This window comes from Mchenga conophoros, linkage group LG22 (genome assembly GCF_057382185.1).
Source record: "Mchenga conophoros isolate Kocher_MC1m ecotype Shallow Benthic linkage group LG22, M_conophoros_male_GT1.1, whole genome shotgun sequence".
Taxonomy (NCBI): domain Eukaryota; kingdom Metazoa; phylum Chordata; class Actinopteri; order Cichliformes; family Cichlidae; genus Mchenga; species Mchenga conophoros.
The window spans coordinates 22,403,756-22,427,584 of NC_140546.1; the positions used below are offsets into that span (position 1 = coordinate 22,403,756).

Consider the following 23,829-nt stretch of genomic DNA (forward strand, 5'->3'; position numbering starts at 1 on the left):
CGCCGATCGCCCCGTGCATGGGGCTAGACGGCCAACACGTTAACGAGCTAACTGCGCTAACACACTAGTTCCCACCCATGTAATTGAGCATTGCATGGCACATCCAACATACTGTTTTACTTTAGTCCATGACTCGCTTACCTTCAGGGTCATACGTCACATGAAAACCAAAATAATTCCAAACGCCAGATCTGAATGAGGGTGGGGGAGGTCCATGTTGCAAGGAGAGCTTAACTTCTGTCTCGCTAGCTTGCCCTGCGCTCTTCCTTCTGACTATGCTGTCTGTGTTGAGCGCTCAGTGAATCTGCGTTCGACTACTCCGCCTAGGCTGCACTGTCGACCCTAGGCGGAGCAGTCGAACGCAGATTCACTGAGCGCTCAACACAGACAGCATCGTCAGAAGGAAAGTTGATAAAATAAATTACAAATTTTGTATTGTTCGATACATATGCGTACCGAACCGAAAGCACTGTATCAAACGGTTCAATATCGATACGAATATCGTTGCACCCCTAGTAAACATGTAATAATAATAGCGTAAGCATTTCGCTTAGAAACCAGTAAACATTAGGGGGTCAGGCAAGACTTTTTTTTTTTTTTTGCACATTTTACCCTAAACCCTAGTGAGATTTCCCCAAGTTTGTTCCACGTCTCTGATTATATTTGTGCTGTAGATTCTGAAAACCACACGCATAAATTCCTAAATGTCATCGATGTTGTGTTTGTCCTTTCCCGCCCACCACATTTTTCTTTTCAGCCCAGCTTTTTGCTTTTACCTGGAGGATCCCTGCAGACTCGCATGAATTTGGAAAGGAAACACAACTTCTCTCCCAAATGTCTTTCAGAAGCCTGTTTTTATGCTGAAAAGGCACAACAAACGAAAGGTCAAGCGTCATGTAGCGTCATTAAAAATAGACCAAACCAAACTTTGCTTTAATGTCAAACTAATGCAGCTTGAGATTTATTTTATTCATTCAAAGGACAGTGTACAGTTCTTGTATACAACTGTAATGTAGCACTGTAATGTTCTTATTCATGGTAAACCTGTGGATTTGTTTTTTGCTGACTGGCAAAAGTCCTCATGCTGCTCACTTCTCTCTGTTAGGCTATCTTACATATAAAGAGGTGTTTTTACCCTACTTCTTTGTACCGAAGATCCTTTTAGGCACCATCCCCCCCACCGCAAGCACAGCTTTCCCAACACTGCAGACGCAGATATAAAAGAAGAAACAAGTGAAAGAGGTTGAATTCTAAAGCTCCAACACTCCACAAAGAGAAAGCAGCTGCATTTGTAAAGAGGCGCGTTTTGACCATAGTGTCCAACCAGCTGCTGATATGATAAGATCTGCTGTTACAAAAGAAAATGACAAGAACAACCGCACAAATAGTTTTCATTTGATTTTCTGGGAATATTTATTGCGTTTGCATGTTTGTGTGCAAGTTCCTGTAGGATCTGGCAACGTCACACGTACAAATGGCTGCTGGCCACTGCAGCGAAACATTTATTTATTTATTTTGCTATGATCCCGTTCCAAATGTTAACGTCATTTGCTGTAGTTTGAAGAGGGCAGTAATGGCCTTTCTGGATTAACTCCATAACCATTACACGTTTGTCATGTTTATGTGCAGGGACGTGTTTAAAATGCTGACAGCTGTGCTCATTGTGGCGACTTGAACCCTTTGCAGTGTTCGAGATGCCTTTGTATCTTTTTAAAGCAGATTTAGTAGATCAAAAAATTGTAACTCATGACTAAGCATGTGAAACTGAGTTTTCTCAGCATATAGTGCTTAAAACATTTATTAGACCCCTCCCAGTGTAAGGTTTAGCCTCAATTAGTAGTACTGGTGTTTATCAATGTCCTTTTTTTGTGTTTTATGGTGGTCTTTAATCAAAATGATGAAAGCAGACAAACAACTAAACCTCAAGTTATTTAAAAATTACTTTCAGTGGTTGAATTTTATGCTTGACTACTTTGTGACTTCTCAGACAAGTCCAGTGTGCCGGCTCAAATTTGTGTGTTAAAATGGGAATTCAGTTTATTTTCCCAGTAAATATAAAAGAAACTTATAAATTTGTTAAGCATTTCTGTGCATTGTAAAAAGCCTTGGACAGCCATAATTTAAAAAAAGAGTAATTAATGCGTATCAACCCTTCAAGGAACTAAATTAAATGTGTGATTAAATGACTCAGTAAACGAGGACTGCATCTTTAACTTGGGGCTCAAATTGTTCTTCCGATTCCCCGAGTTTAGAATAACTGCATTCACAGCTGTATTAGGCCAAAGTGTGGCTGTTTTGGTGAACGCTCTGCAGCCTTTTGACAAAGTAAAGAAAGTGTGCATTATTTCTTCTGTTTTTTAAGTGTTTTGGTTGCTTACAGAAGAAAAAGGAAATGTGCCGTTTGTGAATTATACAACAAAAATGTTAATAGTCATATTTTTTTTCGTTTGCAGTCTAATTTCAGCTCAGGTTTAATAATTCAGGGAAAACTTTATGCGATCTTTTAATCTCTAACAAAGACGTAATGAGTAACTTTAGCCTTACCTAGTTACTGAAGGCTTATTTAATTTCACCATCTGCGCTGAGAAGTATTCAATTAAATTCAATCATGTTTATTTCGAGCCGCTCCCGCGATGAGTTGCAGTCTCCGCAGGGAAACCATTAGATCCCCACTGCTGTAAAATAATATAGATCAACTGTTAATCTCCACGAGTCAATTTCAGACCGATGATGATTTTGGCAACACTGCGCGTTTGATTGAATGCGGAGAGATAAGTTGGAGGTTGTGTAAAGGTTGAAGTTATCACTTTGAGGGAGACAGCATAGCTCCTGCTTGTCTGAGTCATAAATTGTCCACAGAGCTGCATTCTGTGCATTTTTGCAGCAGTGCGTACGCCGAGCTGTTATAGCCCGTTTTAGCCGCTGCTGGCATTTTAATACGGAGCACGTCACTCTGTGTAAAACACTTTCATTTCAGAAATGGTTATTTGTCTGCTGTTACTGAATGTTTTTCATCTGTTATCAGTGATAATAAAGTAGTGGCATGAAGGTCTTTTATCAGGCAGGATTTGACATTTCACGAATTCTTGCCATCTTTTTTTGGACCACGTAGGAGTGATGTAACCATTTGCTTTACTTTTACTCAATCTTCATGCTACAACAGTTTGTCTCTACTCTGGGTACTTGGCAGGACCTCGGTTATAAAAGCTTTCCACCGCTCTTCTGGAATAGGAGTGCTCGTACACGATATTAGACCCAGACTGCACTGGCCGGTAGTGCGTAAGTGGACGATACGGTGCAGCATTAATGGCTCCCATTTGTTCATTACCTGCGTGATTGCTATTGATCTGCCAGAAGCTGTTTCAGGGGGCTTTGCAGTCACAGAGTACAAAGCTCTGTGTGCCAACATAATACATTACGCCACCAAGACATTACTTTATTGTTTTTTATGCAGATGCTGATTATTGTGGTTGATTGGAAGAGAGCCGGGTTGAAACCTTTCTATTTCTCTTTCAGTAGTTTTTCGATTGAAAGGATAAAACGAGTGATAAATGGAGTGTTAGAATGTATCAGAACGATTAATGCTGCCGCTTCAGGAGTGTTTGGTCAGCAGAACTTTACTGTGTGTGGGCTTCGGCTGTGACCGGGTCCCTCAAAGTTGATTGCACTTTAGACGATGCATCTGAACTGCTCTTATGTTAGATTAAATGTTAAAGTGATCGCAGGACGACATACACTGAGAGAGAGATTAGCAGGGAAATGATTGCGCTTCCCTCTGCTTCAAGTGATATTACAATGTTTCCTTCGTGTTAGTTTTCTAAAGTCCACCTGTGTTTCTTTCAGGAGGCTGTCGGGGAGAACGCAGGGGTGCATGGCCCAGCAGAGGACAGGAAGGAGAAGGTGCCCAGCCCCCATCTCAGCCAGCTGGTGGTCCTCACTAACAGCGGGACTCTCTACGGGCTGGCACAAAGGGTGGTGGCCACAGAGTCTCTGTAAGCACACACCACTGGAAGCATTTTCACACTACATTAAAGTATTCCTTACATTACATTGACATTAGTGCGTGCTTTATGCCATCGCTTGTGTGTCCTGGCAGCGCGATGTAACGTGACAGTTATGTACATCAAAGCACTCTGTTTGATCAAGTTATAGAGGCCGCTTCTCGCTCACTGCCTCGTGTCAGGATGGCAATAATGTCATTACACAGTTTTCCACACACTGGCTGGCAAAGATTAGCCCTGCCTGCGTTGTGTTCCTGCACACACAGCAACACATTTTAGCGCCCCCAAAATCATTTCCTTTCTCTAATTTGATATGTTTTAAACTCTCTCAATCAGTCACTCAGTAACCAGTTTATTTTTGTACTCCTCTACTCTGTTTTTTCCCTCCCTCTCTGTCTTACTCTGTTACATTCACACTACACACTGGTGCCCCCGTGCATAATTAGGTCAAGCTTATCATCAATGCTGACAGCACTTGGGCCCTCAGAGGTCTGCGCTGTACAACAACAGCTTCATAATGAAAGTCTTGTAAACCAAAGGCTCTGACAGCGCTGTTGCCAGAACGCTGAGTAGGCTTACACTCGCTCACAAAAAGGGTTTCGTGTTTTGGAGGCAGGCAACAAGCTCCGAAGAAGAATGAAAGCAAAACGGCTAAAGTGTTTAGTGTAGGTAAAGTTTAAAGGACCAAAGCAGACTTATTCTGTGCAAAACTGCGAGAAATTGTTGAGGGCGTTGGTGGTCGGGTTTTATTTTTTATGCTTTTGATCTAAAAATAGTGTTTTTAGAAAAGACAGCTCACAGTTTGTGTGTGTTTTTAGCATCCTCAGCCTGTCCCATTTCAAACAAAATCTCTGGGAGAGAAAAGAAAGTGGACACAGCAATCATGTGTGAGAAGAATCAAAGACAAAAGCTCAGCAAACTGACCATCGGTTGTTCATTCTCTATGCTGCTGGTCAGGTGTTGCATCTATACAAGCGTGACTCTGAAGTGCAGTGTGTGCTTTCTTCTTCTTATTCCCTCCACAGCACATGATTATGTTGCTGAGGTAAACACAAGCTGTTCCTGCTCACCTTAATGCGATCTTCATTGCTCTATGAAAACAAACGGACGCAAAAAAATATCTTCTCTCTGGTACTTTTACGCACCCATCCAAAAAAAGTTGGGCCGGTGTTTAAAACGTAAGTAAAAACAGAATGCAGTGATTTGCAAATCTCACCAACCCACAAAGCAGCTACACTTCTTAACAGCGTGGTACTAAAAAGAAAGAGTTGGAGGAACATTTTGCAGCTTATTTGGCAACAGGTCCGTAACATGATGGTATATAGGGAACGTCTCTGAGATGCCAAGAATAAAAATTGGCAGAGGTTCACCAATATTGCAAAAAAGCCTTGTAGAACAGTTTTAGATTCACTTTCCTTGATGTAAAATTATGAAGACTTAAAGATCAGCAGTAGATAATATCAATAAAAGATTCAGAGCATTTGGAGAAATCCTGTTTTCTTTGGGCTAAGATGATTTAAAATAGACTGAGGCAAAGTGGAAAACTGTTCTGGGCTCAGATGAGTTGAAACTTGAAATTCTTTTAGGAAAACATGGATGGTACATCGTAAGGACTAAAGAGAGGAGGGACCATCTGGCTTCTTATCAGTGCTCACTTTAAGCCTGGGCGTCTGATAGTATTGGGGTGTATCTGCACGTATGGAATCGGCATCTTGCACATCTGGAAATGCACCATCAGTGCTGAAAGATATACATACAAGCTTTAAAACAACATATGCTCCCGTCCAGATGAGCTCGGAAATCATGTGTATTTCAGTAATAGCTGCATACTGCAGTTATTCTAACAGCAGGAATTCATAGTAGAAGAGTGGGGAGTGAGGTGGCCTGCCTGCAGTCCAGACCGTTCACAAACTGAAAACATTTGGAGCGTCATATGTCAAAAAATACGGTATAGACCCAGGAGTTTTGAGTATTTTGAATCTTACCAAACAAGACTGGAACAACATTCCTCTCCTAAAAGTCCAGCAGCTGCTCTCATCAGATTCCAGATGTTTTTGATGACGACTATTTTTAAAAGAAGGGATGCTACACGGTGGTAAACGTGGCCTCTATCCCAGCTTTTTTTGAGAAGTGCTGCTCGCATCGAATTCAAGACAAGCTAATTTTTTTTTTTAAATGGTGCATTTTGTCACTTTAAGCATTTGATATATTTTCTGTGTTTTGTTGTTGATAAAATGTGGGTTTATGGGATTTGCAAATCAATGCATTCTGTTTTTATAGTGTCCAAACTAGTGTGAATTTATTAACATTAAATTATGCTTTAAAATAAAGGTTTCTGTTTGGGTTTGGATGTTAATAATATGCAAATTGAATGCAATTTATCTTTTTTTCCTAAGCGCCCTATCTAAAAGAAAATTCAATTTATAGCCGCAAGAGTCTATTAGAAGAATAATGACACAGATGCACTCACTGGCCCCTTTTAAGGTACACCTATTTAACAGCTTTTTAATACAAATATCGAATCTGCTGATTACACAATGCATCATACCATGCAAGTGACTTAGTATGTGACGGACTGGCTGCTCTGAGTATTTCACAAACTGCTGATCTGCTGGGATTTTCCCACACCATCATCTCTGGGGTTTACAGAGACAGTCTGGAAGAAAAATATCCAGTGAGCGGCAGTTCTCTGGGTGAAAATGCCTTGTTGATGTCATAGGTCAGAGGAGGATGGCCAGACTGCTTCAACCTGATAGGAAGGCAACGGTAAATGAAATAATGAGAAGAAGAATAGCATCTCTGAACACACAAATGTTAAACGAGAAGGAGTTTACTGTACTCAAATGGCCACCTGATCTCAATCCAATAGAGCACCTTTGGGATGTAGCGGAATGGAATGTAAATTTAGTGACTGTCACTTCTGTGGCCTCAGACTTTTAGTTCTCTGATCTTTCTCCAAAACCCCAATTTATCAGCTAACGACAGGTTACCTTTAGCTTGCAGTGAGGGGCGTCTGCAGGTTTAAGGACAGCTTTTTTTTTTTCACTTCATTGGTGTGTGCATTCACACCCAAACGGAGGTTCAAGAGGCAGCAAAAGAATGTGGAGGTCCCACCTGGGACTGGTGTCTTAGTCTGATTAAGTCGATTTCTCCTGTTTTATTCTCTCTTTTTTCCTGCTGTATTTAAGAGCTCTGCGGAGACCTGTTGCTCTTTAATTAATGATCCTTGTTAAAGTCAGGACTCAACTCTGAACTTCAGCCCACGTAAACATGTTCACTCACTTTTTATTTCATGCACTGTAACACTTCAGAGCCATCGATCAGCCTGAGTCAAGAGGTCTTTATTTAGTCAGTGCTGGATACAGAGTGGAAGGGGGGGGGGGGGGGGGGGGGGTATTAGTTCTGAACGCATTGATTGTTTTTTTCTTCTTCTTCTTTCTGTCCTGTATTTCTCTCTCTGCTACCTCTTTTGGTCTGAGTGTTTTTTCAAGGATAATTGAAATCCAATCCTTGTCAAAAAACCCAAAAAACAAATAGAAGTGCTGCTTGATTTGTCGGACGTGAAAATACTTTGCTTTGGGAGGTGAGACTTAAAGGTTTGGAAGTCAGACAAGTTTTTACAGCAAAATTACAGCTGACTCCATAATTTACATTATAATAATCAAATTTGATGTTTAGCCTATCCCAGCTGTCATACCCTGCCTCTCGCCCTATGACAGCTGGGATAGGCTCCAGCGCCCCCCGCGACCCTGAAAAGGATAAGCGGAAGCGAATGGATGGATGAATTTGATGTTTATTTCATCAAAACGTGACCAACAAGGGAAGAAATGAGATTGAACAGCAGGAAATGCTGGAAACTCAGGTTTAAGCACATATGACTAAAATCTTGATCCAATTAATGGATCAGAAGAATCAAGGGAGACAAAAAAGTAAAAAAAAACCTTCTTATTCCATTTGAGATGTTTTACTGTTGTTCAAGAGTAACAGAGATTTAAGGTGATGTTCTCTCTAATGGTCAGTTACTCCACTTTGTAATAGTAATACGAGCTTTTGTAAATAGATCTGTCACTCTTTAATAACACCAAAACAACACATCGTAATTGCCTTTTCTTATGTGTCACAAGCAGAATGATTCAGAGCATATGGGCAGAATTTAAAGGCTGTTTCTCTTTGGTTGTGTCAGTGTGTTTCTGGCAGAGCAGTTTGAGTCCTTGCAGTCCCACTTGGACGCGATGATGCCTGCAGCCAAGAAGCCCTTCCTGCAGCAGTTTTATTCCCAGGTATTGTTTGGTTTATACAGTTATGCCTCCTCTGAGGGCACAGGCCTCAATTATTACAGTAACTGATCATGTCATCACTGTCAGCTACAGCTGTCAGGTTATTTCAGACATCGTCTCCAGCTGTAGAAAACCGTTTGTCTTTTATTTTATTTTAACCTCTTGTAAGGCTGAGATTATGTTATTTTTTGTTATTTGTAATTGATTTTCTCCACACATGCACTTAAATATGTGGTTTATAGGATGTGTTTTCCTTTTGGATTTCACTGTTAATATTTAAGGCACAATGTGAAATATGCTGTGTGACTGTTGTGGATGTGCTCCCCCTCCCACCTGCACTCCACTTGCTTAATTGTAATTGTGCCCTTTTGTTTTCTTTAAAAACAAATGAAAACAACTCAAACCCACATGGATAACTTTGCTTCTTTTTCTTTTTTTTGTCTCTTTGACATTTGAAATTCAGATGAAGAGACGGGTCTGTTTGACCCAAAACATCAAGTGAATGTCATGTCCTGATTTCGCTCATTGGAAACTTTAACATTGTTCTTCCTGCAGAATAGCAGGCAGTTGAAAAATACCTTATCCATATGTTGACTATAATGATCCACTAACTCTCATATATGTATCCTTCCTTCCTGCACTCAGACGGTGTCTACAGCCAGCGAACTGCGGAAACCAATTTACTGGATCGTGGCGGCCAAGGCCATCGACTATGAACAAATGTTGCTCATGATGGCCGGAGTTAAATGGGACATTAGGGAGATAATGTCCCAGCACAATGTATATGTGGATGTCTTGTTAAAGGTAACGACGAATAAGAAAAGCGAATGCTGATGTTACTGTAGCCTATTTTTGACCCACTACCGACAAAAACCAGCTAAAGTTATTAAGCATACAAAAACTTCCCACCTGACCATCACTTCAAAATTCCACTGTTTGGAAAACTACTTGAGCTAGGTCCTTTAAAGCTTTTGGTATGATGGCTTTATGAGTGTAGCTCACATTAACATAGACTGATGGATGCTTGAAGTCCCTAAAATATTTGGACAGCAGATTTGAAGCTCCTGTAGAAACCACAGTGTTGCAGGTAGGGGACTGAGATTTTGTTTAGAGCCTCTCATAAACAACCTGCATCATATTCTTTAAAACAGTCTAAATCCAATTAAGGGTTATGCACATATTAACGCTTAAATGTTGAAGCAGCTTTTACTCACATTTCATAAAGATCTCATGCAAATACCTCATTAGGGTTTCTGCATCATTCATATCTTTAAGACCCTTGACTTAGCAAGGTGAATATAAATGATTCTGAGACTACTTGGTGCCCTTTTTAAAACCCTTTATTCCTTTTTTGTGCATTTTATAGCAAAGAAAAGTCCACAAAGATCTCAGTGCTTATTACTTTTCCCAAACAGATACCGTGTCCTCTCAGTGTCACGCAATATCCACGCTACACAAAAATAGAACACAAAGCAGCTGTATTAGATTTACTTTTATCTAGCAGGCATCCCTCCCCCTCCACACATTGTGTCTTTGTTGCACTCATAAAAAAAAAAAAGTGTTATCCTTCTGCCATCAGTACACTAAGCATTAGCTCTTATTCTTTTAAAGTCTGAAACTGTGAAGGTCATTGTTCTCCTCCTTGACTCAAAGTTCATTCAGGGACCTTTAATATCAATTATTTGGGATGGGGGTGAATAATTTATTATATGGGTGAGCTGTTAAGAGCCAAATGCAGATCTCTCCTGAAGTTTTCTGCTTTGTTAAAGACATCTGAGCTCACTGCTCCCAGAAGTATTTTTAGAATGAGAAAGTTTCTTCTAAATGTGTGTCTTTATTCATGCTGGCTACTTATTCTTTTATAAACTTGCATGGCGGGGTAAAGGACACATTTTTCCTGCTTCTGACACTAAGAGAAAGAAAGGTGCGAGGGGCTCGCTGCGGTGCGGAGCCATAAACAGAGCAGCATCAAGCAGAGGCAAAATCATACATAACAGATGGCTGATGGCTGAACTGCTTAGTGACTCGGACAGACGTGGACAGACATCGTATACGCGTGTAGTTTTCCATCAGGTGCTAATAGCCTCCCCCGTCATCGTGTCAAGACGGTCATAATGCATGCGGGGTGTGTTACGTGATTGAAATAAGTGGTGCTGAGTTTTGTTGTAGCGCGCACACAGCAATATTTTATTCATGAATTCAGGTTGATCCCCAGCATTCAACAATGGCGCTCATTTGCATATAAAGTGGCAAAGACATGCCGAAGCCTCAGAATGACTTCATTGACAAAATGCTTGAGTCAGAGTCTATTGTGAGGCTGTGAATGAGTAACATTTCATTTCAGGGTGTAAAATGAATGGGAACATGCATTAAGGTTCACGTTAATTTTTTTTTCTATAATGATGCAATTTAAAAATGTAATTTAATACGTGCATATTTTATGAATTTATTTACAATCTTAATCTGCATGTGTCATATTTACATACTTACCTAGGTACTGCAGTTTGTTTTTGGAAGGCAGTAACAGAAAATGAATCAGAATAACATTTTAGATTTAGATTTAGATTTTAGATGTAGCTTGTATTCACCTTGGGATGCTGTCAGACCGGAGTACAGTATTCACCGGCGCCCAAATGATTTGTTTTTGCGCATGATTTGTGGCTCAACAGCTTCATACATGCAGCCCCCGCGCTCTTCACTACTGTACGTCAGCATGCTTTGCTTCCATCAGTGCAGACGGCAGAATTATTACTTAGCTCTGTTAGAGTTTCAGGAAAGTAACCCACACATCCTGCCGGCTGCTTACACTGGTGGAAAAAAACAATAATTTAGCCGAGATTGATCTGATTTACTTATAATCACTATTTTGGATGTATAATTTAAGCTAAATGGTTTAAAGGAAAACCCAAATGCTGTTTCTTGAGGCAGCGTGTAAGAGAGAATCAAAGGAAATCCTTAAAGTGTTGTTCATGACAACTTTTTGTTTTGTTTACGTCTTCCAGTTAGAATCCAACAAGGTCATTACATCTCAGTTCATCAGGTCATTTTAAGGGATAAAGATAGTGACGCTTTTTTTTCTCGTGTCATTGTGTTGAGGGGCCATTTCAGAAATCTACTATCTGGAAAACTAGTTGAGCGAGGCCCTTCAAAGTTTTTGGTATTATGCTCTCTGGAGTGCATGCAGATCAAGTTAACATAGAAGGACAGATACTTGGAAGTCCCGTAATTATTTGTAAGTCTGATCTCTGACAGCAGATTTGGAGGTTTCTAGAAACCAAAGTTTGCAGGTAGGGGACAAATGTTTAGCTTATTAAAAAACAAGCTGCATCATATCCTTTAACAGTCTAAATCAGGTGAATAGTTTCACACACGTTAAAGCTTAAATATGAAAAAGAAACATACTTTCATCTAACTTCAGTGTGATACCAAATCCAAGTCATCTTTTTTAGAAAGGGCAAGCTTCTGTTTATTTTATATTCAAAATGTATGATGGATTTTTGAAATGCACAAGTAGATGCACAATAGAAGAACAAGAATGCAAGAAAAATGTCTAAAACTTTCATCTCTTCAGTTTTGTTTGTGTTTATTGTAGAAACAGTAGAGACCTAAAATTCTGCATAATCCACGTTATTTTCTTTTTCTGGCTAATCTGTGATGGTTAGGTGGAAGCGTTTGGCTGAATAATGTAGTGTCCATATTGAGATTTTTGTGTTTAGACCTAATTGTAGCTGTAGTAATATAGAAATATAGGAATCTGTTAATTAAAATGCTTTTTTTAATGAGCCGCATGTTGTTTATATGTTGATATGAAAGTTATGGTACTTTTTAGCGAAATATGACCAATTGTATAAAATATTTTCCTGACCACATATACTTTTTTTTTGGTAAAAGACCAGCGATTTGTTTTTCTGCTGCATCGTGTTGTACTCACGGGAATGTGTTCACCTTTTCTTTCTCCCCGCCTCATCAGGAGTTTGAGCAATTTAACAAGCGGCTGGGTGAAGTTTCCAGACATGTGCGCATCCCCCTGCCTGTGTCCAACGTCCTCTGGGAACACTGCATCCGTTTGGCCAACAGGACTCTTGTTGAGGGGTAAGAAAGTGTATGCAGTGAGTTATTGTTAAACCTTAAATATAAAAAACACAAGCTGTTTTTGTACATAATGTTTCCCCCCTCCACCATCTGCATGGAGCACCGACTCAAAGCCGTGCGTCACACACTTGGTGTCTGTCTGTGAGTCATTTGCTGCTTTATGAAAAGGCTGTTGTCTATTATCATACTGCTATGGGCTGCTCACAGAAAAAATAACCTATAACAGTGGCAGCGACAGTTTAGAGAAGTCTGTCACTCAGTTTCTCTACTTTAACATGAGCAAGAGATTCATACGAAGACTCGCTATTCCCTCCAGCAAAAAGCACTACAGGCTGTTTGCCACTGGCAGCAACCATCTCCTCAAATCTACTGAAACAAGTGCACATCCCAGTTTGAGTCGGGCTGCCATCTGCCCGAGAGAAATTGGGCTTTTTTTTGTCTCTCTGCACAAATATCATACCATACCAAACAGATACTGAGTCCACTAAAACTGTGGAAAAACTGTAATTAAGAAATACATCTTAAAATCAGTGAATAAAACACCTACAATAAAACCTCGGTTAAAGGAAAGTCATTTTAATGAAAACAGTTTTAAGTAAGATACATCTTTGTTCATCAAATATTTCGAAATATGAGCAAAGCAGCACAAATTTCCGTGAAATAAGGATCAGGCAGAATCAATACCTGAACTTTAAATGAACCCGTTGTGCTTAGATGTGTATCCACCCACCTCCTACGATCCGCATCATGCCTTTCCTAAAGCCAGGAAAAATCCGGGTATGAAAGACTTCTTTAAGATATACAGGTGAATGCAAAGCAGTCGAAGTAAATGCTGTATGCTACTGAACTACAAGGAGGAAAGAAGTGTAAAGCAAAATGTTCAGATTGCTCAATCTTCGTGTTAGACTTTTGAACTATTTGTATGAGTTGTGTAACCAGGCTAGGTACCACACAGTTCTGCTTTTAAACCACTGCATTTAGAAAAAAACACTGAAGCATTCGTCATCCATCCATGCCCCAATTTTTCTCATTAGTTTTCATTAGTTTGTGCACTACAGGCAACCGTTGACAATAAAACACATATCTTATGCTTCTCTGTCTGACAATCCAATGGACGGGTCTGGGTTTGGTGGTTGCCACGAGAACAGTACTTGTCTGATTGCATTGTGCCAAGCGTCAAGTTTGGTGGAGGGGGGATTATGGTGTGGGGTTGTTTTTCAGGAGTTGGGCTCGGCCCCTTAGTTCCAGTGAAAGGAACTCTTAATGCTTCAGCACAAGAAGATATTTTGGACAATTTTATGCTCCCAACTTTGTGGGAACAGTTTGTTTACGGCCCCTTCCTGCTCCAACACGACTGCGCACCAGTGCACAAAGCGAGATCCATAAAGAGACATGGATGAGGCAGTTTGGTGTAGAAGAACTTGACTGGCCTGCACAGAGTCCTCACCTCAACCTGAGGGAACACTTTTAAGATGAGTTGGATTGGAGCCTGCGAGCCAAGCCATGTCGTCCAACATCAGTGTCTGACCTCACCGATGCGCTTCTGGAAGAGTAGTGAAAAATTCCCATAAATACTCCTAAACCTTCTCAGCAGAGTTTAAGCTGTTATAGCTAACAAATGGTGGGCTGACATTATATTAAGTCCTACGGATTAAAGGATGGGATGTCATTCAAGTTCATGTGTGTGAACCCAGAAGAGTGAATGCCTTTGGCAACGTAGTGTGTGATACACTTGGCATTAAAGGGTTAAAACTGAGGTTCATCAATCTCTGCTGACTTTTTTTACTGTTATTACAACCTTGTCCTTCTGGATGCAAACCAAGTATAAACATCTTTGGGTTTGTTGGAATTTCTTTTGAGATGCCACGCTGAATCTGGAACAGTTTTCCTTTAACCTCGGTGCTTTTTACTGTCTTTTCTGCTTAAAACGGATCTTTTTACTCTCAGGTTACAGTCATTAATAGTGCCACTCAATTTGTGTTATGAGCTGAGCTATTGCCTCAATGATTTGAGGCTCACACTTCTCAAAAGAATGACTCTTTCTTTATTTATTTCTCTCTGTGTTTGCTCCCCAGTTTAAACATCTGCATGTCATAAATTTAAAACGAAAATTCTTCCCAAAGCGTGTTGTGAAAGCAGCGGGAAGAGCAGAGAAATTGACCTGCCGTCCATAAAACTGTGTCTGGTTCCTTCTGAGATATTCCCTGAGAAAAACCACTCGACGACGCTGCCATCGCCTCCTCTATTCATGTTGGCAGTCGCATCTCTGCAGCCTCACCAAATACCCATCAGGGGATTACCTGACACAGGCCACTCACACAAACCGCAGAATGCTCTTGACACATCTCTTGTAATGCGTTTTACCACTTTTGCCCTTGCAAGGGAGCGATATAGGTTGTGATAGGTGACAGATTGTCAGGGTTTTGGGTTTTTTGTTTTTGTTTTTTCTCAGCACCTCCACTGTCGCTTTTCTCAGGCTCATGCGCGGAGCATATGTGTGAAGTATGTTTTTAGATGGATGGTGCGATAAATCCCTCTGATCGGACAGATTGGGTGCACAGCAGCATCGAGTCACGCCGACTGGACGGTGACGAAGCGAGAAATAAGCAGCTGACAATCATCGTGAAGTTCCACACATTTTATCGGAAATATGAAAGGACTGCGACTGACGTCAAAGTTATCCCAGGTTACAAATTCAAAGCAGGTTACGCTGAACCGTGTTGAAGCCAGGGAACGCAGTTCGGGCTGAAAACAAGTCCTTGCTCTAAGTGGCTTTGTTCTTTCCAAGTGTTTTAAATAAGAGGGAGAACATCGACTGCGAGGCATAGGTGGATGCCTCGGCCTCAAACACAAAGAGAAGGGAACATGTTTACTTCCCTACACGTTTGCTGAGCGCTCTTCCTCTTGTTGCGTAAGAGAACTTTTGAACCCTTTCCAATGAGCAAATGGCCCATTACGACTGCAATGCTTGGCAAATTTAAGCTGCTGTTGCTGACCGCCTGCCTGGTTCTCCCAGTACACCCTCCAAACACACATCTCCCAACCCTCTGGCACAACGAGATAGAGCGGTCATATTTATTTGTTTGTACTCCGACCGCCCTAGTCTGTTATTAATTTTCTCTGTCCAGCGCTTGTCCTTGTCTCCTCAGAGACTCGCAAAAACCGCTCCGTTAGCATTCTGAGCCACAGCTCAAACACTCGCCACCAAAAACTCTGGCAGCTTTGACAAGAAAAAGAGAGGGAGAACGACAATGATGATGAGAGAGAGAGAGACGGGGAAGGTGAGGGGAGAAAATGGAAACGAGAGAGAGAAAAGCTGAAGTGTGAGACGGGGAGAGTTTGCAAAGTGCAGATGTGTTGTGTGGAGTGTTAATGTACTGGAGATGTCACAGTCCGACCTGCCAGTGCGCAACAGTGCTCGCTGCTAAACACATGGTACACAAGCAGACACACACAATGAAATGCATGTGTACTCTGGCCCACACACATGTACCAACACCACAGGCCGTGTGGAACAACCCGATTTAGTGTAATACTGAAGGGAAATAAAAAAGAGCCCGAATGCAAACACCCTTAAATACACATACAAGAAAATGCTGTAAAAACACACGTGTGTAACAGCTGGAACTCTAAACAGGTTTCGGTCAAACTTGATTCCAGAATTAAATATATACACTAAATATATTCATCCAAATCCACAAATATAAAGCAAAATATCGAAGTAATCCTACGTAAATAAGTAAATAAGAATTATTACTAATATTAAGTAGTATAGTAAGTATTTTAATAAGACAACAGCACATTCTGCAGTAAAATCACACCAAATAAAACCATTGAATTTAAGATGATGTGACTTGGATTGTCACAAGATCAGACTTACTATATGACACTTTGGTAAGAGAATATCATCTCAGTTAATTAACAGGAATTAAGCACCATTTAAAAGTGAAAGCAACACCCTGTTTGTTTAATTTGGAGTTAATATTTGGTATTTTTCTGAGAGATTTACCGAATTTATGTGAATAAGTACTAATTTTATTTTACTGCAATTTTTTTACATTTGGAGGAAAATAATGAATGGTTGTGATGTCAGCATTGATCAGAATAATCGGGATTGTCATTTTAGCCATAATCGTGCAGCGCTAGCATTGACGTGGTCCCAGCCACGCACACCTGTGCCATAACGTGCCTCCACCATGTTTGACAGATGATGTGATAAGCTTCAGATCTTGAGTTGTTTCTTTCCTCCTTCATATTTTTCTCGTCCCATCATTCTAGTACAAGTTGATTTTTTTTTCATCTGCCAAAAGATTTTTTGCCAGAACCTTTCAGGCTCTTGTACGTGTTTTCTGGTAAAATATGATCTGGACTTCCTGCTCTTTAGTGTCACCAAGACTTTGTACCAGCACCTCTGTGTTTACATTCAGGATGGCATCTCTTGATTGTAGAGTTTATCAGCGATAAACATCGAGATTTCCTTTTTGACTTTGCTACATATTTTGAAGCATTTTTTCTTAACCATGGAAAGAATTCTGTGATCATCCGCTGTAGTTGTCTCATGTGGTCTTCCAGGCCTTCGGATCTCAAATTGAGAGTTGAGAGTGACCAGCTGCCAAATAATTAAACACTTGGAAACATCTCCACATCTTATCTGTCCAGTTTCAGTTTCAGGGATGTGTTCAAATACAGCCCAATTTGTTGTTATTCAGTTCAATTTAGTTTCAGTTATAAGGTGCCAATTCACAACAACTGTTGCCTTAGGGCGTAATAACTTAAACTCCCCTTACTATCAGTGTAAAGAAGTTGAACTACACATTTAAAACCTGATATATCTTAATATAAGGGGGGGGAAAGCACAACTTTAACTGTACGTCTCAGGTTTTCTACTTGATAGAGAAAAGCTGCTATAGTAAATTTAAAAGCATCACTCTTTGGAGTTAAATTCAAAGACATAAATGTGTAAAATTACAGAAAAGGTTTTGATAGCTGATTGCCCAGACTGTCTTTTAATTAGAAAAGAGAAAGTTTTTTAATTCACAACAATTTTCTTTTCTTACTGAATTTCCTCCCTAAAATTTCTAAAGTAGATATTAAAAAGACAGAAACTTTGGTCATCCAATTGTTTTTCTGTTGCTTAATTACTTTGATGTAGTATGAATGTAGCAAAAGCTGTAAAATGCAAGAAAATATAGTCTAAAAATTATGACCTCCTTCCCAAAACCATAGAGTGGGTCCTGATTTGGACTCTTTGCCAGGCCAAATCTGGCCCCCGGGGCCTTATGTTTGACACCCTGGGCTAATTTGTCATAGAATAGAGGGAAGAGGCCTCAGCAGAACTTGAAAACTAACTTTCAAGTTCCTGGAAATTAAGAACTGTATGTATTTTTTTATTTTATTTTTTTAAAAAGGCTGTAATTCCTAAATGGGGGTGCACAGAGGCAAAATTGCAAAACATGTCTCATGTCCAGTACTACACAGAACTACTACAGTAACTGTGTAGTAATGATTTTGTCATTTTGTATTCCGTTTCCCTTTTTTGGCAATTGGACTGCACACTTTAAACACTGGAGTAGAGAGATGGCTTCTCTGAAACCATTACTGTGCAAAAGTTTGCAAAGATATTTACAGTGTTATCATTGTGTCTTTTTATAATTTATTTTCTCGCTTAATATAAATAAAAATCTTTAGTGTTGAAGTATTGTGACACACTCCATCGTGCAACTGTTGTTTTCATAGAGGTTTTGACTTGTAGCAACAAAACCTGCTGACCACAAATCACACTTCCATCATATAAACTGAATGACTCATGCATTTGTACAAGGATGTAATTTATATACTTTTTACAATCCCGTAAATTTTCTCGTTTTATTCCCTTTATTAAACATATTACACTTTTCTTATAAACGGATTAAAAATGTTAAACTTTACCATGTAACTACAGAAGCTTCATTTACTTTTCTGCTGGGGTTTATTTTGACTTTTTGAGTTTTAATACCCTCGAAGAATTTGACTTTTTTTTAAAAAGCTGGAGCACAAATTTCCAAATGAAATATACCCAGGGGTATAAAGAAATATTTTTTTATTACAAATCTGTCTTGCAAGCCTGATGGAATGAATATATATATATATATATATATATATATATATATATATACACACACACATATACACACAGAGTACTGGGCATTTTCACTTTGCTAGGTACATTGTGACTTCATTATGCACTCAGAGCACTTAAGAAAGGCAGATTTTGTCTGACATTTGGTGATCTGTGCTTGGAGATGTCTGAAGAAGTGCAGAATGTCTGAGCATGGTGATATTTGGCTGGAGAATTTAAGTGTGGAAAATATGTGATGTTAAACAGAACCCTTAGGTCACATGCATGCGAGCGACCACTGGGAATGACTTCCAGAATTTACTTGTGTTTCAGTCGTTACTTACCTCTACCTGAGCACTCAGGGCAATGCTAATGTCCTTCTCCGTCTGCTCCTCTGTCCTCCTCTGTAGCTACGCTAATGTAAAGAAATGCAGCAATGAGGGCCGGGCCCTGATGCAGCTGGATTTTCAGCAGTTCCTGATGAAGCTGGAGAAGCTGACTGACCTGCGCCCCATCCCTGATAAGGAGTTTGTTGAAACCTACATTAAGGCCTATTACCTGACTGAAAATGATATGGAGCAGTTCATCAAGAATCACAGGGTGAGACAGTGACACAGGCTGGTGGTTATAGCAAGTTACTCCATTTCTGTTAAAACAGCGAGACCGTGTGTTTGATTTTTCTGACCGACTCGTTGTGTTTCTTTGCAGGAGTACTCCATGAAGCAGCTAGCCAACTTGGTGAACGTTTGTCTCGGCTCACATATAAACAAAAAGGCTCGCCAGAAACTTCTGGCAGCCATCGATGACATTGACAGACCCAAGAGATAGACCAATGCACAGAGAGAAGCCCAAACATACTATCCATCCCACAGAGACGAACCCTCCAAGAGTGTAGCTCAGCGTTGAATGTCTTCATTTTCAAGTCTAAAAGGTGCATTTAGCAAGCTGGAAATAAGTAGCAGAGCTATTGCGCACTAGCTCTAATACTGTACATTATCTGCTAATTGCTAATTATGTGCTAATCTAGTCTTCATATGGTAAAAAATAATTAACTCCTGCTTGCTTGAACGCACCTTTTGATTTGCCGATATACATAAATACTAAACCTCTGTTTACTTCCAAGCATGTTGCAGGCATTCTATGCATATACGGACCAGAATGCATGCCCTCATGTTTTCTTACAACATGACGTTTTTCTGCAACCGCAACAGCTTACGTTTCTTTGAAGATCCCGAGTTTGTTTGTCTGCTGCTCACTGTGTAATGCGGTGTGTCCGTTTAGCACTCGGCTGCTTGTGGCTTTCCACCCTCCGCAAAAAAAGCCAGTGAACATGTGCGAGTGGCTAAATCTGACTCTTAATGTTGTTACGCTTTCCCACGAGAACATTTTAAAACGCCTTTACTGTCTGAATGTGTTAACTGAAGTCAGTGGTTCTGGGTTATTGTTGACCTTAATCGTTCACTGTAACTTATTGCAGGCAATACGCTCGCTGTAGATGATTTCACTTCGGGGTATTTGCTGCGTCAGACTGGATTCTCTGCTTGGTCGTTTAGTTAGTTATGTCCATGAATTAGATGAATCTAAATGAATGATGATTCTGAAAGTAATATAAATTGCTGTAGTTAGCATTTGTTTGATTGGATTATATCTGCACCAGCTGCATTTATTTATCTGCCATCTGTCATATCCTTTTTTTTTTTCTTTTTTTTTTTGGACGAGCAGTAGAATTTGGCTCATTTTTATCTAAATTTGATAGGCTCCGATAGTTTAACCTGAACGGACTTGCAGAGATGTTTGTAACCGTAACTTCCTCTGGAGAAAAACAAACAAACAAAGGTTTTGCTTCACCTTTGTATATATTTTGTGTGCAACTATTCCAAGAAGAATACTGTAAATGTGAATGTTTGAGCAATGTCTGTATTTATTTCTTGCTTCGTGTCTTATTTGGGGTTTTTTTTTTATATGATATAACTGCTGGAAGTGTACTGTAATATATCACCTCTCAGTATGTTGTGACGTATCACCTGAAGCATAAACAAATATTTAAAACTGTCATATTATGTGAAGGGTCAAGTGCACTATAATAAATTTAAAAAAATCAATAAAAATCATTAATCGGTGTTGGAATTTTAGGTTGAACCACAATGATTCTAACGCAATAAACACACTAAAGGTCGATGCCAGTTGTGGTGTTTTTCCTGCTCGTTTCATCCTATTTGGTGTCATGCTCATAATTCCCAACCTTTCCAATCTCTGTACCGCAGCAGTTTTAGTAGATTAACTGTTGCTTTAATCAGAATATATGAGTGCTGCCTTTGAGCAGTGCTGCTGTCCATTCTAATGATGTTTTAGTCAGCCAGGAGCAGGACGCTGTCAGACTAATTAATGTGGTTTCCTGTGTGGTTACAAGCCCACAGCCTTCCTTTTCAGGGGAGACTACTGATTAGGCTGAGCAGATCTACCCATAACAATGATGAGTCATTGCTTCCTATTGTATTAGAGTTCAAACTTTTTGCTTTGCCTGTCATCAGTTCGTGGTGGGTTTTGATATAAAAGACATCAATGTTCTAATAATAATGAAACCTGGAGGCTGAAAGTACAGGCATTTAATTCTTAACAGAGCTAAATGCTGTGGGTGGATGTGCGTGTGTGTGTCCATACAGAAGAGAAGCCCTTAAGCAGCATCCAAGTGAACAAGGTGAACACTTAGCAACTCTTCATCATTTTTTCCCAGAGAATTTCCCAGAGGAACCCACCCGAGGGATTAATAAAGTTCTATCTTATCTTATCTTATCAAGCTGGCGGTCTTCCAGGCATGGCATAGTTCTGAAACTGATTGCGCAGTGATGAAGTTTTCACAGTTTTGGCTCACCCTCGCAATAGGTTTGAAATGAAGAGAGCATGATGTCATTGAAGTGCAGACTTTCAGCTTTAATTCAATGTAGGGAAATGCATTTAATGAGTGTTGTGAAATGAAAATGTGTGAAAGTGATGAAATAATAACAGGATTCCTCTTTTGTGCTGATTTGCTAGCTCTTCGCTGTAGCCAGTGCCGGTCCTTCACGGATATTCCTGCCTTTAGTCTTGAGTAAGTGAAATGTGTCTTGGTTGGATTAAGATCGGCTCAGTGATTCAGCCATTACAGAATTTTTTCCACTTCCTGACCTTCAGCTTTCAGACGCTCCTGTGTTGGTATTGCAATATGTTTTGGGTCATTGTCTTATCTGTGCAATAAAGCATCTTCAAGTAAACGCTGCTGCGTTTGGCTGAAAGTTTACCCGCGTGCACTTCAGGATTCATCGAGCTGTGCTAGCGATACGCTACTTCCACACCAGTGTTTTACAGGTGATGTGTGATTTTCATTTAAAATTGATGCTGGCGGCTCAGAGAAACTATGAAAAGTCTGTCACTGTCCAAACATTTCCAGATCCAACTGTACACTAGATGTCATCTGTATAATCTTGCCATGTCACCCAAACATTCAACAGGGAGAGAGCAAACTATCACTTCTCCTGGTGTAGCCGCGGCTATCAGCAACATGCTGGTTCTCTACAAGCATCAATCCCCCCTGCCTTTACTGATTTAGTGTTCAACCACTGAGCAGTGCAAAACAAAGTAATGACCCAGTAAAAAAAATATCCTCAAAATGATTAAATACGATTAAGCATTTTTAAATAATTAATCCAATTAGTGCAGAATTACTGATATGATTTTAATATTAGTAATTACTCAACGGGTCTCAGCGTGTTAGATGATAGATGAAGTTCGTGAATGCACAATTAGAATAAGGCTGAACAAGTATGGTTTGTCTGGAAGGATTCCCAGGAGGCTGTTTCTTCTCATGCAAGAACAAGGCAGCACAGCTTGGGTTTGCAAAGCTACATCACAACAAACCACAAGACCTCTGTAACAGTGTGCTTTGCGCAGATGTGACAAAAGTGGAGATGTTTGCCCATAATGCACAGCGTCACACTTGGCGAGCTCCAAACACCTCATATCCACCATCAGGCACGGCGGTGGTAGGATGATGATTTGGGCTCGTTTTGCAGCCGCAGGACCCGGGCACCGTGCAGTCCCTGAGTCGGCCATGGACTCCTCTGTATATCAAAGTGTTCTAGAGTCAAATGTGAGGACATTTGTCCAACAGCTAAAGCTCGGCTAAAATTGTGTCATGCAACAGGACAATGATCAGAAGCACAGAAGCAAATCTAAAGCAGAATGGCTGAAAAAGAAAAGAAACAAGATGTTGCAGTGACCCAGTCAAAGCCCACTGGAATCTTCTAGCTGCTGTTAAAGCACAATTGTAAAGAAGAGTAAGACTGAAAGTCTCCACATAGATGTGAGAGACTGATAAAGTCATACACGAGACTATTACTTTAACTTGTTGAAGTAATGGCTAAAGGTTGTTCTGCTATTAAATCACATGGAGGTGTCTACATACCTTTGGACAACTTTATTTATTTTTTAGATTTTCCATTGTGTGAAATCTCTCTGGAACATTAAATGAATTTACCTCGAGGACATCATGTCACACAATTCATGATTTGATTTAATTCATCATCCTCGCATAATATTAAGATAAGATAAGATAGAACTTTATTAATCCCTCGGGTGGGTTCCTCTGGGAAATTCGATTTCCAAAAAAAGCACAGCAACGACCAAAGTTACAGTTACAGAACTGTTATATATATACACACACACACACACACACACACACACACACACACACACACACACACACACACACACACACACACACACACACACATATATAAATACAGAGACAAATATAAATAAAATATACAAAGGGGATAAATAGAATAAATAGGAATAAAAAATAAAAATACAAGTGAATTGCACATTTCAAGTATTGAGTCTTTTGCACTGTTGACTATTTACAAAAAGTATTGCACAAGGTATTGTACAGTGAGGTGCAGAGGCACTACAGCTTAGTTGTTCCCTCCTTTGTCCTCCTGTTTCCCCTCCCTCTCCCCTCCAGAGAGGAGTTAAACAGTCTGATGGCGTGTGGGACAAAGGAGTTTTTAAGTCTGTTAGTTCTTGTCTTGGGGAGAAGCAACCTGTCACTGAACAGACTCTTCTGGTTGTTTATGGCCGTGTGCAGAGGATGCCTGGCATTGTCCATAATGTCCATCAGTTTCTTTAATGTCCTTTTCTCTGCCACTGTCACCAGAGTGTCCAGCTTCATGCCGACCACAGAGCTAGCCCTCCTGATCAGTTTCTCCAGCCTGGATGAGTCCCTCTTTGCTGTGCTGCTCCCCCAGCACACCACAGCATAGAAAAGTACTCCAGCAACCACCGACTGGTAAAACATCCTCAGGAGCTTCCTGCAGATGTTAAAAGA

The 23,829-nt window shown here is 40.2% G+C and overlaps 2 protein-coding genes across 5 annotated transcripts in view; one reads left to right on the plus strand and one right to left on the minus strand.

The window, feature by feature from the left end:
• LOC146549469 (uncharacterized) overlaps positions 1-13,246 on the minus strand; it is a 50,675-nt gene extending 37,429 nt beyond the window's left edge. The window contains exons 1-3 of one of the 3 annotated variants that reach the window (XR_014890561.1): positions 13,101-13,246; positions 12,210-12,359; positions 6,528-6,750 (exon numbers count right to left, since the gene is read on the minus strand). Coding sequence is in view for 1 of the 3 variants with exons in the window: in XM_085263436.1 (XP_085119562.1) it covers positions 12,224-12,293 (70 nt within the window). In the remaining 2 variants the exon portion in view is untranslated. Of the gene's footprint in view, positions 1-6,527; positions 6,751-12,209; positions 12,360-13,100 lie in introns of those variants that run through there. The other 2 variants (XR_014890560.1, XM_085263436.1) reach the window with 2 other exon arrangements.
• vps50 (VPS50 EARP/GARPII complex subunit) overlaps positions 1-20,650 on the plus strand; it is a 121,575-nt gene extending 100,925 nt beyond the window's left edge. For both annotated transcript variants that reach the window (XM_085263433.1, XM_085263434.1), the window contains 6 exons: positions 3,844-3,992; positions 8,185-8,281; positions 8,924-9,082; positions 12,249-12,370; positions 18,878-19,067; positions 19,176-20,650. In XM_085263433.1, coding sequence (XP_085119559.1) covers positions 3,844-3,992; positions 8,185-8,281; positions 8,924-9,082; positions 12,249-12,370; positions 18,878-19,067; positions 19,176-19,295 — 837 coding nt within the window. In that variant the 3' untranslated portion in view covers positions 19,296-20,650. The remainder of the gene's footprint in view (positions 1-3,843; positions 3,993-8,184; positions 8,282-8,923; positions 9,083-12,248; positions 12,371-18,877; positions 19,068-19,175) is intronic.
• The last annotated feature ends 3,179 nt before the right edge of the window (positions 20,651-23,829 follow it).